This window comes from Glycine max, chromosome 13, assembly GCF_000004515.6.
Source record: "Glycine max cultivar Williams 82 chromosome 13, Glycine_max_v4.0, whole genome shotgun sequence".
NCBI classification, from domain to species: Eukaryota; Viridiplantae; Streptophyta; class Magnoliopsida; order Fabales; family Fabaceae; genus Glycine; species Glycine max.
Genome location: NC_038249.2, coordinates 31,256,989 through 31,276,087, shown reverse-complemented (window position 1 = coordinate 31,276,087; position 19,099 = coordinate 31,256,989). Strand labels below are relative to the sequence as shown.

At 31.9% G+C, this 19,099-nt stretch overlaps 2 protein-coding genes and 1 non-coding gene across 6 annotated transcripts; 1 reads left to right on the top strand and 2 right to left on the bottom strand.

Moving 5' to 3' along the window:
• The first annotated feature begins 1,139 nt into the window (after positions 1-1,139).
• On the top strand, positions 1,140-2,008 carry LOC100796416 (uncharacterized). The gene has a single exon (XM_003542814.5). It carries the CDS (start codon positions 1,285-1,287, stop codon positions 1,831-1,833), a length of 549 nt encoding a protein of 182 aa, XP_003542862.1. The 5' UTR covers positions 1,140-1,284; the 3' UTR covers positions 1,834-2,008.
• A 4,944-nt stretch (positions 2,009-6,952) lies between these two features.
• Positions 6,953-7,054, bottom strand: MIR171O (microRNA MIR171o). The gene has a single exon (NR_126657.1). It is a non-coding gene; the product is annotated as a microRNA MIR171o (primary transcript).
• A 6,450-nt stretch (positions 7,055-13,504) lies between these two features.
• Positions 13,505-17,702, bottom strand: LOC100795896 (transcription factor bHLH130). Of its 4 annotated transcripts, none has more exons than XM_003542812.5 (8): positions 17,410-17,702; positions 17,146-17,237; positions 16,276-16,914; positions 14,757-15,091; positions 14,455-14,625; positions 14,124-14,189; positions 13,967-14,035; positions 13,505-13,866 (listed from the first exon to the last, which is right to left on the bottom strand). In XM_003542812.5, exons 3-8 carry the CDS (start codon positions 16,895-16,897, stop codon positions 13,813-13,815), a joined length of 1,317 nt encoding a protein of 438 aa, XP_003542860.1. In that variant the 5' UTR covers positions 16,898-16,914; positions 17,146-17,237; positions 17,410-17,702; the 3' UTR covers positions 13,505-13,812. The 4 variants fall into 4 exon arrangements, with proteins under 4 accessions (XP_003542860.1, XP_006594420.1, XP_006594419.1 ...); XM_006594357.4 differs by having other exon boundaries at positions 14,757-15,088; positions 17,410-17,567; XM_006594356.4 differs by lacking the exon at positions 17,146-17,237 and having other exon boundaries at positions 17,410-17,538.
• Positions 17,703-19,099: the final 1,397 nt, after the last annotated feature.

The following is a 19,099-nucleotide window of genomic DNA, read 5'->3' as shown; positions in this document are numbered from 1 at the left end:
ACTATACCTTTATTTTTACTTAATTAATACTACTTACAGCCCTCTTATAAAATCAGAGAATAAGTTACTAAAAAGTCCAAAGTTAAAGAGAGATTCAATATGAAGCACGTCTCCTAAGTCCTAATACCCAATGAAATGGCATTCACTTCACTACCCTCTCCTAGAAGAGAAGAGAAGGCATTGACTCAGCCAAGATGGTACAGATGGATCGGAGGCTCTGTGTGCATGAATGACCTTTGTTACAGAGTTGAAGATAAGGTTGAGACTTGATAGAGGATTGGCAAGGTACGGCCACACCAATAGTCCCTTACCACCTCTCCAAATCAACATGCAGATGCAGCTTTTAAAAAAATAGATATTGAAAATGAAAACAAAGAAAGAGAGAGAGGGGACTTTTAGGCTCCGTTTGTTCCAAAAAAAAAAGGATAGAAAAATTAAGAAATAAACATTAAAATAATTTGAGACTTATATTTTGATATTTTTTTTTCTATTCTATCGAACAGTGCCTTATTAGAAGAATGTGTTTGTTTGCTCTTCTTAATTGGAAATGCTATGATGGAACTTCCCCTCGCCCACTTCTTCATGACCTTCATCTGTGCCCTTTTGGACTCTTGCATTTAATCACCTTACTTTGATTATTTCCAGGTAATTAATGATCTTATTATTTATTTATGTCAACTGAGATATTCACGCCCAGGACCCATGCATCATTTTCTTTTCGTTTCTTTTACTTATAATCATGTTCTTTTCTGGGCCAAACAATAATACACGCTTATATGTGTACATTAATATATGTACACATAGGATTTGCATGCTGCTTCTCTTGGCTTTTTCTGCCACCCCTTTGTCTTTAAAAAATTAAAAGATAAAAATCAAGTACAATTCTGTGCCTCTCTCTGGTCTCTGATTTTCAAGGCTTCATCCTTTGTACCGGTTGGTATTTAACAAAGGGTTAATCACATTTACCATTTGTAAGTTTTTCTTTTTTGAAAAGTCCTATTTCTTTTTGGTGGGTATTTATTTATTTATTTAAACAAAAGCAAAGGTAGATTCCTGATGTTATTCCCTTACACCTTTCTGCTTTTTGATTCCCAAGACGAGAAAAAAGTCCATTTTATCTCATTAGAAGCCACAATACCATTAGGTGGAGAAGTCTCACTTATCTATGTGTCTATATATACTGAAATAGGAAATTTTGACACATCACTTCTCATTACTCAATCTTCTTACACTCCTAATAAGTGTTTTTCATTTCACAAACACCCTAATCTATCTATAACAACAATGGCATCAGATCGAGGTGTTTTTTTGAACAAAAGCTGGGGTGTTGGTGGAAGAGAAATGAAGGACAGAGATTTTGATGAAGAAGATGTGTGGAGTGTAGCAAATGATGATAGTGGCAAAGAAACCACAAGGGCATGCAAGGAATCTTGTGGTTCTTCTTCTTCTTCTTCTGCATGGCGTTTACCTGCTGCTCCAAGAAAGATTCCAAGGGCTAATAATAATGCTAATCCCCTACCTGCAGCTTCTGATGCTCCATTGGTTAAAGGATCCTCATCAGCACCTATGGACATCCCTGACTGGTCAAAGATTTATGGTAAGAGTTGCAAGAAAGGGTCAACAGCAGATGATGGTGCAAGCAACAAGGGTGGTGATGATGATGATGATGACGACGATGACATGGTTCCTCCACATGAATGGATTGCTAGGAAGCTTGCAAGGAGCCAGATTTCATCTTTCTCTGTGTGTGAAGGGATGGGGAGGACACTCAAAGGGAGAGATCTTAGCAAGGTGAGGAATGCTATTTTGACCAAAACTGGCTTCATAGAGTAGTGGTTAATTTAAGAGATTTAATTCGGTTGGTTGAATAATGTTAATGAGTTATTGTAAATCTTGTGAGTTTGATTCCTACTTGGATGTACTAATGTAAGCTACTTGGATGTCTTCATGTAAGCTTCAAATTTTGGCATCATTAGTAGCCATACCACAATCAAATCATCCATTATTGTTTTACTCGGGTCCCATGCAATCGTTTTTGTTTTGATTATTCTCACTATAATATATAGTAGTTTATTAGTGTATTGGAATAGGGTGTTCTGCTGCTAGAGGAACTTTAAATGCATGGAATCCCTCTTGCATGTCATGAAGCCAGAGATGCCTTGTTTGTTTTTGTTAATTTCTTGTTCTAAGTTTTCTGGGAAAAGAAGGATTTATAGGGAAAGCAAAAGAATGAGTGGCAACCTCTTAAATTTTTGTGAGGATTTCTATTAGTTTTTTGTTCATAGGTTAATGGGGTGTACCTTATTAATGGAAGAGCTAGCTGTAACTTGTTAGTTTTTCAAGAATTCTCATTGTTTAATGTTCTATTTCGGGTTTTCTGACTATTGATGTACAAGGCTAGTGTATACAAGTTAAGAAATAATTAATTAATACAGATTAAAAATATCCTAATTTAATCATAGTTTCTGAAAAGAAATTATAAAATAAGGAGTGAGATTTACATTTTACTTGTTTTGTCTAAAATATAATCCCTTCCCTTTTTTACTGTTTTTATTTTTGAACAAATGTCTCTGCATTCAGATACATTGCCCCGGGTTGTGGATTCAAAAAATATCCATGTTTCTACCAAAAAATATAACTTTTAAATGATCGATGAAATCTAGCATCCTTTTTTATTAGAAAGAAATAAGTGGCCACCACCAGAATGGTATAAACTATAAGTTAAAAGAGCATAATTCCATACAAGTCATTCTCGGCTTCTTGGATGATTTTTATACAAGGGCCTAAGCCCAACTAAAAAACCGCAAGGAAAAGCTATAGAGCTATCAAATATAAAGAAAGTAGTATATCCAAAACAAATTATTTTTAGAAGAATATCCGAAAAAAGGGCAAATTTTGTCATAGCACCTGCAAATTAATTAGCATCCCTGCATGTAGATGTGTGTCCATTGGAAAAAAGATACAATATTGTAAATGGTGGAGTAAGTCCTACCATTGAGACTTCAAACAACCTTATTGTGAGAGAAGGCTAATAGCATGTAATGAATGCAATTCTATAATAACGTTCTTATGACATGCATGATTCGTGTATATCAAAACTTCTTTTCTAACAAAATAGAACACAAGTTTCTTGTAGCCGAGAAAATTTGTTGATGGAACTTTAATAAGGGGACGTAGTCCTAAAATAGAAATTTGAAGATTTGATAACAAGATCCAGTTTTTGTGGAATACTCTTTCCTTCTCTTTACTATATGCGATGAACAATATCTCACTTTTGCCGACACAGATCACAGTGATTAATTTTAAGGAGGATTTGGGAGGTCTCGAAAAGGCTAATATGTTAATAGAAATATTGTTATGATGTCGATTTTTCTTGCCTCTCACATTTATAAAGGAGAGGAAGAGATACATTAATTTTTTGTGCGGTTACTAAAAATTGCATCATTACAAACCTTCTGTGAACGAATGGACAATGAGGAGTTAAAGAAGAAGGCAAGAAAATGTTTTATTTACTTTTTTATATGAAATTATTATTTTTCCAAAATATATAAAAATCATTTAATTACTTTTCTTGTAATTTATTTTCACTTGTAGTAAATAGGTCCTATTTGAATAATTTTTTCTATAAGAATTTCTAATAAAAATAAATAAATGAACTGAGTTTCTCTTCTAAATTAAAATCAACTTATGTAGCTTAACTTTTCAAAGAGTTAGATGAAAATTTTTCTATAACATTTAATTACATAATTTTATTTTAATTTATAAGAAAATATTATTAAACTAGAGTCATAATGAGTTTAGAGGAAAAATGAATATTATTCATCAAATATGTTGGATACAAGGCTATTTTTACAATTCGGCAGGATTCTAATTATCCTCCATGTGTACTACCTTCGTTCTTTTTTTATAAGAAAAAAAACTCAAATTTTTTGTTCTCAAATATAAGCAAAACTTAACTATTTTTGTCTTATTTAATAAAATTATATTTAAAATATTCTTCATAGGGAATTTGTGTTTAATATCAAATTCCTATGATAAAGGTAGTTTAGAAAAAATATATTTTTTAATTAAAAATGACACAATTTAATAAAGTAAATTAATTTGTTTAATATATGTGAAATCCATTTATTTCTTAAAAAAGAAAACGGAGGAAGTATATACTAATTTAGTAATTTGGCTGTTTTACTGGTTGAGGTGAGATTTCCAACAAGTTTCATTGCAAGGCTCTATGAGTGATAATTGGGACAATTCAAGGGCTGGGAAACAAACCTGAATTTTTGCCAAGTTGTAGAAAGAACGGGCAAGAAGGATTTTGAGACTAATCCTGAAGTATGATTCCAGCCTCGGCCAATGGAACCAGAAAAGAAGCTTCAATGGTGGTTAAAGCCAGAGAAAATTATACCATAATATGAGTTGAGAGGAAAAATGAATATTATTCATCAAATGTGTCGAGTACAAGACTATTTATTATCATTATTTTATCTTAACAGAAAATAACTGTAACTTCTTGATTAACTAATCTCTAATACTCGATGAAGATGATGTCTCAAAAAAAGCTCAAATATGCAGAAAATTCTCCTTTGCTTCATTACTCTTCTTTTTTCCATGTTGTTGATGTGTGCCTATTTATGGAAGAAAGATATTCACATTAATTGGAGTGCTTCAACTGATGGAATAGGGGCAATGCAAAGAAGAGCTTTAGTCCTTTTGTGACATAAACTTCTAGTAATAGCACCCTTCTACTTCAGAATAATTTTGTTTTTTTGGTACTATTTTGAACGTTGTATCTAGAGTAATCTGGTTTAAAAAATTTGTGAGGCACAACATGTATTACTATTAGCTTCTTCAAGTAGCTTATGGCTGAAGTTTGGCAGCCTTCCATGCCTTGAAGGTTCTGTTCTTCATCATTACCTATCTGCCTTAATTTAATACTTCTTGAATAAACTCTTGTAAGTCTTCATTTGATTATTTCTCCAATAGATTTCATGAATCTCCAAGGATTTGCATATTCTGATTCTTCCAAACATTAACTTCATGTAGGCTTCAAGCCTTCATTTCAATTATTGAATGACAAATATTACTTTATACATTTCAACTTGCAAGCATCTCCATGTTTTTTTATGTCTTTTTTCCTAATTGTTACGGTCTCATCGCCGGAGTGTTTGTTGTCGTCGATGGTGTACGTGCATTGTTTACGGATATACGACAAAGTTTGATGATTTTTCATCGTCGGAGAAGGAGAGATGCATATTTTTTTTTCAAACCATACGGATTAAAAACAAGTTACACTAAGGGAGTGCGGTTTTAAAAAAAAAAAAAAAAGATGTTGTAGAAATGAAAAAGTTAATCTGCTATTTGTAACCTATGGGTATTTTTGGTATTTTAAAAAACTGTTGGGTATACCAGCAAAAATACTTGGTGTCCCAAGCAGTTCCGCAATATTTTTGGGACAATTGCTTCTTGCAATCCTCCAATTACTTTTAAAATGATCATTTTGAAAGTAATATGAAAAGGATATAAAACAATTTTAGAAGTGCAGGAAAAAATACACTATTTTTAACCTAAAATTGAAGAGCCCAATCGAACTTTATTTTTGGAATGTTTGGACACATCGGGCAGATTCAATTTGTTATCTCTAGATATCTTTAACCCACAAAACCTTAAATGAGTTGTCTAACACTCTAACTTACCTTGAGTAAAATGTGAGAAACAAACTAAGAACATTTGTAGACGATTGCCTAGCATATTAAAGTTAAGAAATACTAGTTTATATGTTACACACTCTTTAATACTTTCTTTTTTTCTTGACACACACTCTATTATTGAATAATGAAATTTAAGTAACTCTTGTTCCTATTTGATGTAATAAAACTCACATAAATTTAATCTAATATATAATAGTATAATATATTGGAAAAAAAAGTGTTTTTAACCTTCTTTATTAAAATTAGTGTTTTACTGAGGCATAAGTGAAGAATAATTATTATAGTAAGAAGCAAGATCAAAAAGTCAAATATAAATTGATCTATCAAAGTACATGTAGTATTTTGGACCACCAAATTACAATAATTTTAATTAATGCGGCTTCTGATAGAGAAATATTTCCAAAAATATGTATTACCTGGAAAGTGCTTTAATAATAAAAGCAAGAGAAAGATCGGATCTTGTCACCTAAGACACCTACTATAATACTAGATTGTCAAAAAAGAGATGAGGCTTTAAATAGAAGCAAACTAAACGTGAAAGATAGATTTTATCTTGGTCACGTTAATTAAGTCCCTACCACCCAAAAAAGAAAAGAGAAAGATTAAAACTAATTTCCAGCTAACCTTACCAAATTCATTTCTCGCCCCACTACAAGAAATATATTGATCATCGCTTCTGGGACATGCGGAAAAAACTTTCATAAGTTGGACTATGTTCGAACGATGGTTGCTTGCTACACCATATTAGAAGATCCAAGACATCTGCAAAAGAAAAACCTCAATTACTGGCATTCATTTTTTTTTTTACCGTATCAACTCTTGAACAAAAAACACTTACCAGCATATACACAAAGATGAACATAAAACTTAGCAACACTACTTTAGGTGACTTATTAAATTGTTATTTAACTAAAATTAGAATTTCATCTCTTATCCATTTTTTTGTTTTCCTACCATATTATTGATGTGAAGTATGATTAATCTCTTTTAAAGAATCTAATTGATAATCTTTAATAAGATCTTTGATCACTGCCTTACATACATTTTTTTTTCATTCATAAGACTCAAAGTTAACCTTGCTTAAGAATCAAAGTGTTGATCTCAGTATTAAAGGGTAATATCTATCAATAGTTATCATCTAATTAAGATGAAAATTTAATTTTAATAAGAAAACAATATTATTAGAAATAGCTAGTGAAACAACCTTTAATGTGCTAGTTAGCTGCAGATTGTTACAAGCGATGATCAAAGTTTGCATGTGATATTGGCACGGCTCAATCAAATAAGAGAGCTTTAGAATCATAAAGCACTGTCTTCTGATTGAACCGTACCAATATCTCAAGCCCTTAATTACACGTTTGAAGTTATAAGAACCAGCATCATCATCAGCAAGTTCCTGCACTTTCTGAAGAAACAAAACAGCCATTCATTCGTTAATGAAACATATGTGACAAGAAAAGCTTACCTTAACTCCAACATGCATATGCATCTATCACAATAGAGAGAAAGAAGAAGGTAGGAAAATAAAAGGGCTAATAACTTAACGTGAGTGGATATTGGAAGGGTATGAAGTAGAAATTACAAAGTGGTGAAGAGAAGGATGCATATATGTTTCGTTGTTGTAAGTATATGGTGTGTCCTGTGAGATTCTTAAAATTTAATGGATGAGACAGGAGGGACCAAGGCAGAGACACAAATGCAGAGAATTAAATAGAGTGGCATTAAATTTGCCAACAACCCAACAACGAATGGGAAGTGGTCACATTAAATTCTGAGGAAAATGGAAACAATTTGGAGAAAGGCATATTTTGAATTAGAGAAGAAGGGTCAGTGAGAGACAAGATAGATGTTGTTGTTGAGTTGAGTCTAGCTAGCTTCTAAGGTTTTTATATTTATTATGAACTCGCATGATAGATAGATAGATGCTGCCAACCAAATGCAATGAAATGATATTTGAAATTCAAATAGCCTTAGCCTTTTAGAAAGTGTGTGTGGTTGGTTTGTTGATTGATGAGTAGTCTAGCTATCGTGTTACGGATTTTGCATTGAACCCAACTTAAATTGGAAGCAAATTTGGAGTTCTCTTAGCCTTTATGTGCAAAGCCTGGATTCATGAATTAATATCAAACACTTTCTTCCACATTCAAAGGCAGAGATACCTGTAAGTGGAGTTGGTTAAAAAAAGAAACAGTCTTTCGGCGTAAATTCTTAAAAAGGAACCTCGCATGAAAGTATATACATCATTCACGCAGCATTTCCTACATATCCTTTTTTTTTTTACAAATTAAACTTTAACAAAAAAAAATAGAGGCCTGCTTGTTCATTTTATGTTCTTATTTTGTGCTTTCTTCGTGTCCAGAATTTAAAATAAAAAATCCATAAAATTAATTGATGCATGGATACCAATGTACTATTACTAGATACGAAATGTGTAGACACGGAGGTGATATAGTGCCATAAATAAAAGGAGATTAAAAAAAAGGATATAAAGTAGATGTGTATATACTATACAGATGTGGATATATCATTACTCTTACTTAATGTCACTAACATATTGTAAAGGATTTCATAAAATGGTTTTTTCCTGTCTAGTTTCTTCAATACATACACCAGGAAGTTATTATTATGATTTGATCTAGACCAAACTACTTGGACCTGGTATAGTGGTATTTTGGACCGGAAATTCATTGGGATCTTCGAGTGATTTTTTTTTACACCATTATTATGTTTTTAAAATATCTCCTGTAAGATATGATTTGATTTGATCGAAGGCATTAAAAAGTCGATTTTGAGGAATTTGACTTTGTAATACATTTGTTTTTCTTTCTTCTAAACCATTTTGATAAGTTGATTTTCTCAAAATTAACTTTTAATTTTTTTTCTTCTTTTTTATGTAACTTTCCTAAAAACATCAAATGGAAAGAAAAGAAAAAGAACACAATGAAAAGCCTGTTTTGGAAAAACTAATTTCTCAACGTCATCTAAAAAAAAAGGTAAAATGTGTTGGAAAGTTAATTCATTTAAAATCGACTTCCCAACACAAATTTATATTATGTATGTATTGGGAAGCCAATTCTTCTAAAACCAATTTCTCTACAACTTTATAATGTGGCATGTTTGAGAAATAATTTTGCACTTGAGGCATTTTAATAAAAAGTATAAAGTCTAAAAAATATTTGTATATATAGGTAAAATAATTTTACCTTTTGTTGTAATTCCTTACCTGCAGATCGAATATTAAAATTTTCGATTCCTTTTATTTTAGGATTTAATTTTATGACAGAAAAATAGTAGATGTATATAAACATAGGGAAAACCAATGAATAAAAATATAACCAAAGTGAAGCTATATATTGAGTTATTTTTCAATTTTTTGCAAAAAGAAAAGAATTAAACATTACTGATTTGATATAATTGTGGTCCCACCCAGTTTCACATAAATTCCCTTTGGTGGTAGAACAACGGCAGACATAGTGTTAATTAGTTTCCATGCTATGCATGCATGCCTGGGACCTGTGACCTGTGACCTGTGACCTGTGACCTGTAACAACACTAGCCTTTGCCTTGCCTGTAGTCTCTCCGTGAGCAATGCCCATAAATGTGGCCCAGATTGCTACGCACAACGCCACTACTTTGTCTTACATTTACAATTCCATCTGCATTAACATAACATAACATGTTTCACAAATCAATTACTAACTAGAAGTTGAAAAATTAACTGATAATTCATAATTGAAAGTTTGTAAGCTAATTTTAAAAAATATACAAAAATGTGAATAATAATATATTTGAAATGAGTAATAAATAAATTGAATAAATATTTGAAAAATAAAAATAAATTAAAATATAAAAATATAAAAATTAACATTTTAAAAAATGTTATTCAAGTAATATTTTAAAAAATATTATAGATTACCTTAAAATTTTATTTACTTAACAATAAAACAATTTTTTTTAATTAATAAAATAAAATTAAAAACTAACTAAAATAACTTCCTAAAAATAGTCTTAATTTCCTCCTAAAAACCATCGAATTAAGTTTTACTATCTTTCATGACAAATGAAGAAAAAACAATGTATGCCTTCGGTTAAGAATTGGATTTTGATGAACATATTTAGGAGATTCAGGAAAAAGGTTTTACTTTAAAAACGTGTTGGTAATTAAATAGTAAGTCTTTGATGCAATCAAGCCTTACTCAAAATTTCTTTGATATTCCTTTCAAAAATTGGACTAAAGTTTAACGCTTTTTTTTTTCTACACTGTCTCATCACCGCTACCGCCGCCGTGGAAGTTTGCGATATGAAAAGCCCTATTGAGTATTGAAGGCAGGGAATGGTGGGAGCTGGGAGGCTGAGAGCGAAGAGAGAATATTGATTGAAAAAATATACTTAATTATGAATTTAGATGTTTTAAAAGATTAACTTAATCTTCAAATTTTTTTAAAGATTCAATTTGTTCTTCATTTTTTTTAAATACACTAATTTTATTATTTTGATCCAATTAAGCTTATGTAGTTAGGATGTTGAATTACAAGAGTTTATTTACGAACAGGTTTTTAACCGTAGTTATTTATTATTATTTTTTAAGAAATAAAAAGAGTTAGCTTTTCCCCAAATTCCCCTCACACTATGGGGCTCCTCTGCGATGGTCCCTCACCGGAGCCACCACCGTTCCTCCTTAAAATGTCTAAGGGATGGTCATGGTTTATCAAAATCTCCGAAAGTATTATGTGACACCCTCTACCCACACATGTATGTACTAATAATAAAAGGAATAAGAAATCAGAATTAATTAAAAAAATTTAAAACACGTATTTCAAAAGGATAATAAACTCGCATTCACTTTTCTAACATCATAATATAACTTATCCAATAAATGATAAAATCATCTCGGTTCAAAACTTCATATAATTAATATAGAAACATATGCTCCAATGTCACATTCTAATAGTATTGTGTTCCGACGTCTTTCCGCACAAGGTTTCTTAAAGCAATTCATTTAGTCATTTACTCCCACAAACACAAAGTTCGAGATCATCATAGGATTCAAACACAAACAACACACGAGGAGTGAGTTATCACATTTCTAACTAACAGAGAGAAACATGACAACATGTAGATATACATATCATATAAACAAAATACAACTTAAACATAACTCACGTCATTCCACCACTTTGTCGCAAAATATCACCTCACAACACAACGCGTTTCATTCATTTTCACATCATTCATGTACTCAAGGATCAAAATACAATATCATTAAATCAATCAATATCGATCAATACACAAGCGTTATACAACAAATACACTAAGACTCAATCCTATATGCAATGTGGTACCATGTCAGTGAAAAATCTCGTCGAGCGCCTAAGAATACATGACAAGACAAACCACGCACTAATAAGTCAAGTCATTCTCACTTGGTAAAATTATAGGGAGACCAGTCAGGATCACGCTGTTTTGCGAGAATGCTCCAACGATGTAGGATCAGCACAGACTTAAAGGAGCACTCAAACCGGGTGTATTTACCCCTAAGGCCTACACTCTGAAGAGTCTGTCAGGGTCTCTCCCTCCTGATTCAGATTCAACCCAGAAAACATTTTAACACACAGACTCTATTTATGAATGGTACAAAACACACGACTCCTTAACTATTCTCAAAATAATTTTATCTTATCGCCCTTGTGATTAAACTCGTCGGGTCCTTACAGTGGTTCGCATCATAATACTTGTCGTGCATTAACTCGTCGCCCTTAAAGGATCTTATAGTAATGTGATTTTACGATTCGTAACTCACAACTCAATGCACACAACATCTCAATGCACATATGGATATTGCAAGTCAATACATACTTAATTTATTACATACACTCGGTCTCAATCACTATGGTATAATCTCAAAGTAGCATGTTATCACACCTTATGAATCATATACACTTTACATATGAACTATGCAATACACACAATTACTCAATTGTTTTCAAAATCATTTTAACTCGTTGTGTCTTAAAGTGATTCAACTCGTCAGGTTCCCACAATAGATCCTATCACAATACTTGTTGCGCAAAAACTCGTCACCCTTAAAGGATCTTACAATTGTGTGATTGCACAGTTCATAGCTCACAACTCAATACATACAACATCTCAATACACATGTATCTCACCATTCATCACAGGTATTTGTCACTTACTCACAAGTTGAATCACCATCTCATAATATCAATATAATAATTTATACAAAATGTTTCTCACAACATGGGGAGTAAAACCCCTCAAACAATTCCACACAATCATGTTAAAATTAATGAATCAAAATCATAAGTAAAAAATACGAAAATCCCAAGAGCACTCAAGTTTATCTACCAATTCACATCAAAACATCAATTGGTATGTCAAACACAACAATATTGTATTTATAATCGTATAGGAAAATTATACTTCAATAAACATCCCAAAATAAACACTAATTTAATCCTCTAAGGATTCCTACACATGTTCATTCTAACCCCAATTATGATAAACTCATCCCTTATCTCTAAGTGGACTCACGAGTGTATTTCGACAGCGATAGCGACATCTCTAACGATTTCTTGAGATTCCTCAAGCTTTTCCTCTGGTTGTTCTACAAGGATTTCCAAGCATTAGAGAGAAAGAAAAGAGATTGAAGTCTTCACTCTACTGTCTGCGTGCGATGATTATTTCTATCTCCCCAAATATTAATTTGAAAATCTCAACGGTGAAGATGTGCAGAAATGAATTTCAAACTTGGTGTCCAAATTTTACGAAGATCTAATGGTTAACGAGTCAGGGATCGTAATTTTACTGGAACAACTATGGGAAAAGAGTACGATGCGAAGGGCGTTTCTCTGACCTCAGACGTTGTTTCACAAATTCCAACGGTGAGAATGTTCGGAAATGCGTTGTGAACACGATGCTCAAATTTCACGACAATGCAATGGTTAACAAGTCTGGAATCGTCATTTTACTGAGACAGAATTGAGTGTATGCAAAAAAAAAAGACTTTGGGAGAGGAAAAATAAAAAAACGAAATTGAGAGGATCAAGAAGCATAAAGACGTTACGAAAACTGACCTAACGTATTTCTATTTATAACTAGGTACTCATAACCTATTATTTACTCTATTTTTTTTTTATTTTATAAACAAGAACTCTATTTTATTTCCTATCAAATGAATAAATAAAATATCTTTTTTTTTTCAAATCATTATTTTAATTAATAACGTTATTTCTTCTTATTTATTTAATTATAAAAACCTCATCATTTTTATAAAAATATTTTTGTTTTTAAATAAAAAAACCCTTTTTAATTTATTTAAAAAAATGGGGTATTACATATTACACCTTGATAGTCATTGATCTTTCAAGTAATAACTTCTGTGGAGGAGATCATTCCAGATGTCCGACTAAACAAGCCTTGAATTTTAATAAATTAAGATGCTTATATTTAATTGTCTCTTTCATGATTTTGTTGTTCTAACAAATTTGGTGTATTGGAAAATAAATTCCCAGCACTCTTCTTTGCTACATCTAATATAAGCTAGACCTCTCCTCTCACATCTAATGTCTTCATCACCCTTCTGAAATGATGATAAGCACTGGAGTGTGCATAGCTTGGCATTGGTTCAACATCAAGGCAATTCCACCCCTCTTTTCTGAACTCCTAATCAGGACACCCCCTATATTTGCAACACGAATACAAAGATCTTAACTACTTATTGCACCGGTAATTTCTTCCATATAGAACTCAATCTTTAGCGTGTGACAGTTGAGACTCAATTTTATTTTGTGATGCCATCAAACCTCTTATGAGTAAAATGAACAGTTACAATTGGCTCTTTCTAAACTTTTTATTACATTGTGATACTTAAATCAAGCAAAGGAAAGAAAGAAAAAACAAATGAGGGAAAATGAAAAACAAAACTGAAGAGACTCACACGGACCTGGACCTAAATTCTTAGATACTAGCAAATATCAGCGCTACTCTACATAATCACACTGACCAAAAATTTTGGTACACCAAAGGATAAATACATGAAAAGAAAAAAAAATGCTCCTTCTTTTTGTTATCTACAAGGATATATAAATCAGTGCTTCTGATTGCTTGTACAAGTGCATTTTGCCCTAGTATCTCTGAGAATCTGCAAGATGAGCAAAATTATTTGGTCAGACAATATAGACTATAGTGGAGGCTGATTTTTTTTTTTTGGATTTATGAGAAGACTTATATTTCTCTAGTACCTTAACTTGTTTCTGCAAGTCTTTAATGTACTCAACTGCCAAATCCAACATATCTGCAGTGCTTGTTTGCTGCCAAGAGAAAAGCATCAAGTCATCATAGTGCACATGAAGAAGTTTTACTCAACAATGTGATTTGCTAGTGAGAGAGTTAGTTTACCTTGTCTGATTTTGGGAAAAGGTCTTGCAATTTCTTGATTCTTGCGCTAATTCGTGTTCTCCTTTCCTGGAACATGCATATCAAGATAACATAAGAAGCAGTTCACCAGGCAATGCAATCATATGATCAGGATTTTAAATTGTGGTCATGATTTTGTCACGATTTTTGATATTCTGGGAAATTGTACACAAATGCGGTCACAGTTGCAGTCACATAGATCCCAAAAACCTTGAGGTTGTGACTAAAATCATGGTCGCAAACCATCTTTAAAGACCTTGCATATGATTAGTATGTAATCTAGAGTAACAGTAGAATCAAATGAGACTTTTACCCTTTCAGCAATACTTCTCGGGTGAGTGGCAAAACCTCTCTTGGCACGAATTTTACATGGAACAGATCCTTGAATTTGATAAAGCTTCTCCATTGTAGCCATCCTACTGGAAGAGCCAGGCAGACTCAAATGGTGGGTCAAACCAACTTTTTGGTATCCAAAATCTTCATCCTGGTAACATAAATTTCCACAGATCAACAACAAAGACCAAAACGGCCAACAACAATAAAAGTGGAAAAGCCTTATCTCACTAGGTGAGGTCGGCTTCATAAATCATATGATGTCATTCAATTATTCTATACCTGAATATCCATAGCCTTTGAAGTGGAAAATGAGATTTCACCACTGTTACTAGCTGTTCTGGAGGCACTGAATGCAGAACCATCCCAGAAGTCAGTGGTGAAACTAGGCATGTAACATTTAGTGTTGTTGATATTGTCATTTCTCAGGTTTCTACTTTCAACACAATTTGCTTCCACATCTTCATTTCCATTTTCAGCAATCTGTGGCATCCGGGTGGAGCAAGAGGATGGCCTAGATGAGAAGTTCAAAGTACCATGCAATCCACTAGAGGATGTAATAGCTTGTCCATTTGAGACATCACAGCCCCTAAAACTTGCCACATCTCTCAATGCTGCTGCAAGATTTGCCATCAATACAAAATGTCTATACTCTTTACAACACTAAAAAGGAATTTTCTTTTCTTTTTCTTTTGTCTAAAAGTCCTGATATCTAAAACTCACTTCAAGCCTCAACAAATCTGAACTTCAATTATGATATCTTTGATGAAAAGAAAAATAAAAGAGAAACCAAAAAACACAGATAATGATATTTTTTTGTCTGGTTTGTTGAAAAGAAAGAAAAAGGAAAATGAGAAAAAGTAACATTTAAAGATAAACATAATATTTTTTTCTTATATTTTCTCTTTTATTCAAATTTCAAAATCCTCTCATTTTCTTTTCTCAAAACCAAACCAAACCAAACAAAAGTAACCATTTACGGGGGAGAGAAAAAAGTCTACTGAAGTTTATTTCTCAATTCATAATATTTGAATATGACGTCTTACTTTAACCGAACTCTCACTAAGACCAAAGGGTGCTGGTAACGAAAAAAAATAAATTTATTGTTATGAGAAATTGCTACTCAGAAGAAAAACAAAATACATTTAATTCAAGGATTCCCCTTGTGTTCCGATTTTTTTTAGTACTTTTTACAGCTAACTCTTATGCCTTTTTTTCTCAGATTCTTCCCTGGTATTTCATTCCCTCCCATCTTCTTTTTCCCTCAAATGTACCATATGCTTAGTTTTCTTTTGATTCAAAGATATTTAATTTCTTTATAAGAATAGTTAAAATAAAAGTCAACTCTCTATGCAGGAAATGGATATTCGATTTGATATTCTGTACAAGTAACCCCCCAATTGCTTTACTATATTTAGCAATACTGCAGGAAAAAAGGGATCTGACTTGACTTGACTTGAAGCTAATTAATTAACTAGCAAACTTCATAATATTAATTTAAAATTTCCACAAATCTTTGATCAGATATGATCCATTAACCTCTTCTATTCACATGTCCTAACTAATTTTATGGAAAATTGTTTTGAATTTAAACCGAATGTGAGAACACGGTAACATTCATAAGAAGAGAAAAATTTCACACAATTTAATTAAAATGCACAGATAATGTAAATTCCATTATAGATTGTGATGTATGGTTAGGTTATTAACTTTTGTAGTAATTATTTTAGGTGATTTTTGGGTGCATGAAAATTAAACTCAAATGAAATTCCATGACAGTTACCAAGAAAAAAGGGCATACCATTATCAACTGAGTAATTGGAGAAAAAACCAGCAGGAGAACTCTTTTGTCTAATGAGATTGTTGCAATTGGTGGAAGCACCCATTTTAGGTTGTGTGGAATTCTGTGAAGCAAGGGAATTTACTGCACTGAATGAGCCATCAAAAGCACTCCCTGAAGCCCCTAAAGAACCATTTGGTATAGGCAAGCCTTGAATTTGCTGAGTTTGGTACATCATCTGAGGTGAAGACCCATAAGAGTAACCATTGTGTTGTTGTGGTGGTTGTGAAACAGAGTCCCCTGCTTCTTCCTTCATTTGCAAAGGCTCAGAATTGTTGGAAGAAATCAACTTGGCCAACATGTTTTCCATTTCAGAGCTTGTAGAGGGAGGATAATGCTGCTGCTGCTGCTGCTGATGATGATGATGATTATGCTCACTTCTGAAAGATTCACCATTGACATAACCATTGTTGTTGTTGTTGTTGTTCACAAGGCTTGTGAGCAATGAGCTTGGGGCAGAACGGTATCTCATTAGTCCAGAATTTTGTTGATGACAATGTTGACCAATATTTGAATCCATTTCTGGGTTCATCCTTGTCTCCCCTCGAGAGTACTTCACAGCATGACTATACACAATACTCATTTTATCTTCACAATTACCTGGAAATACGGAGAAAAATTGTTATTGTATCTTTTTTCTCGAAATCACCAATTATATCACTGATGATTTATTGTAATTGTTATAGCTTTCCAAGTTAATGATTTTCTTCATTAGAAAATGAAAATCACCCCCAAAGAAAAAAGAAAAGAAAAGAAGTTATCCTTATGTTTCCTTTATTTAACTAGCCATGTTTCTTTCATGGAAAATTTCTACATGGTTGTTCAATTTACCTTGGTGACCGAGATGGCCTAAAAAAATTAAGACCAAAATTCCAAAGAGAAATTGCAAATTCTGTCTTCAACAAAGTTTAAAGCAGCAAAACCTGACAAAGGGTCAGAAAAAAAAAAGGGTGTCATTCTAACAGAATGAGAAACATAATTTCTTGTTACAACAATCTTTCTTGAATTCTGTTCCTGCCATAACAGGAGTAGCTTTTGGGACCATAAATCTTAAAAAAAAAAAAATAGCAAATTGAAACACAATAAACGGCATACATGCAACTCAATTTTTTTTGGCACGTTAGAGTTCAATTAGCCTCAGGTTCTTCAGCTTCAAGAGTTAGGATCAGAACTCAAAATCCAGATCCAGAATTTAAAGAGGGAGAGAAGAGTTGTGGGGCTAAGCTTGTTGTCTTGCCTTTGGGATATATTTATGTACTTTGTTGTTCAGTGATTACCCTTATATTTCTTCAATATAACGATAATACCATGATGACATAAAGTGGTCCATGGTAACCTTTTGTCTTTTTCTCTCTTTATTTTTTTCTTCATAATCTTCCCTTTGACGAAACATATATTACCCCGTGAAATGGCAAAACTTAAAGAATGTGTGTTTTGGCATCTAACTTTCTTTGTGCATACTTGCTGAATAGAGAAAGTACATTAATTACACTTATCTTTTAAGTCATGCTATAAACAAATAAGCTTTGGAAGCTTTTCTTTATTTTCATGGAACTTAGGAAGTCATATATAATAGAAAGAAGTACAATAATGAGTAGAATTGGGCAAGTGATACTTAGTTTAAGGATCTATGAATTAAGGAACGTAGGGTATATAAGGCATTAATGTGTATATTTGACGTTCTTTGGTTGCAGGAAGGGGCAACCACCTTTAACCTTAATTATTAGGTTCTTCCATTATCTCTTAAATGGTTCTATTGTAATATTGTTTACTATATAATGACCATCCTTTTCGTAAAACAATATGATTAATGGTTACCAAGGAAAGGCACTTTTTAGTAAGGTTTGTAGTGGTTGGATGCAAAAGCATGATTGAAAGGATTAAGGAAATCTTCCTTTAGTTTATACATTTAAGGAAACTCAAAAAGGGTAGAGTTGCTTTATTCTTAGAATATATTATTACAACCATTATTTATGACTCAAGTTTTTATTTATTTTTTATATCATATTACTCATCTTATTTTACATTTCTCATTTTTTTCCCGCATATCTCACTTAATCTTACAAAATGTTATAAAATTGCTAAGTAGGAATTGATGAATTTCTCAAAATGATATACTCTTTCTTTACGAAAATGTCTGAAGCTCAATTACTATTTATAGCATGATTGATTTTCAGTTTGTAGATACTAAATGGCTGATCATTTCAATCTAGCTAAGCTAGAAAGAAGTTTTTCATTTGTGCTCATTAAAATATGTGTGAACTGGTATCCAAGTACACCGTTAATGGACGATGTGACAGTGAGTGCGCTAATTACGATTTATTTTATGGTATTTTATTTTACAGTTATTGTATGGTATTATTAACAATTTAGAAGATAAGGTATTTCAGTTAAGTTAATGTTTAGTAGCTAAAAAATTTGATTAATCATTTGGTAAATAATTTTTTTAATAGTTTTTAGTGATTTTTAGAGGTAATTTGAAGTAGTAATTTTTTTTAAAAAAATATTAGTTTCTAACATTTATTTTTTATATTTTTTCCTTTTTATCTTTGGGCATTTATTAGATTTATTTTTTAATCTTTTATATTTAAGGTAATATTTTTATTTTTTTTTACCTTTTTTACATATGATATAGTTTTCTCATTTTTACCTTTTTATATTATATATGATACTATAGTGATATGTGATAAGTTAATGAATTTTTATTTATTTTTTGTATTTTGTAAATAAAAAGTTGCAAATATTTAAAATTAAATTAATACTAAAATTATAAATACTAAAAAAT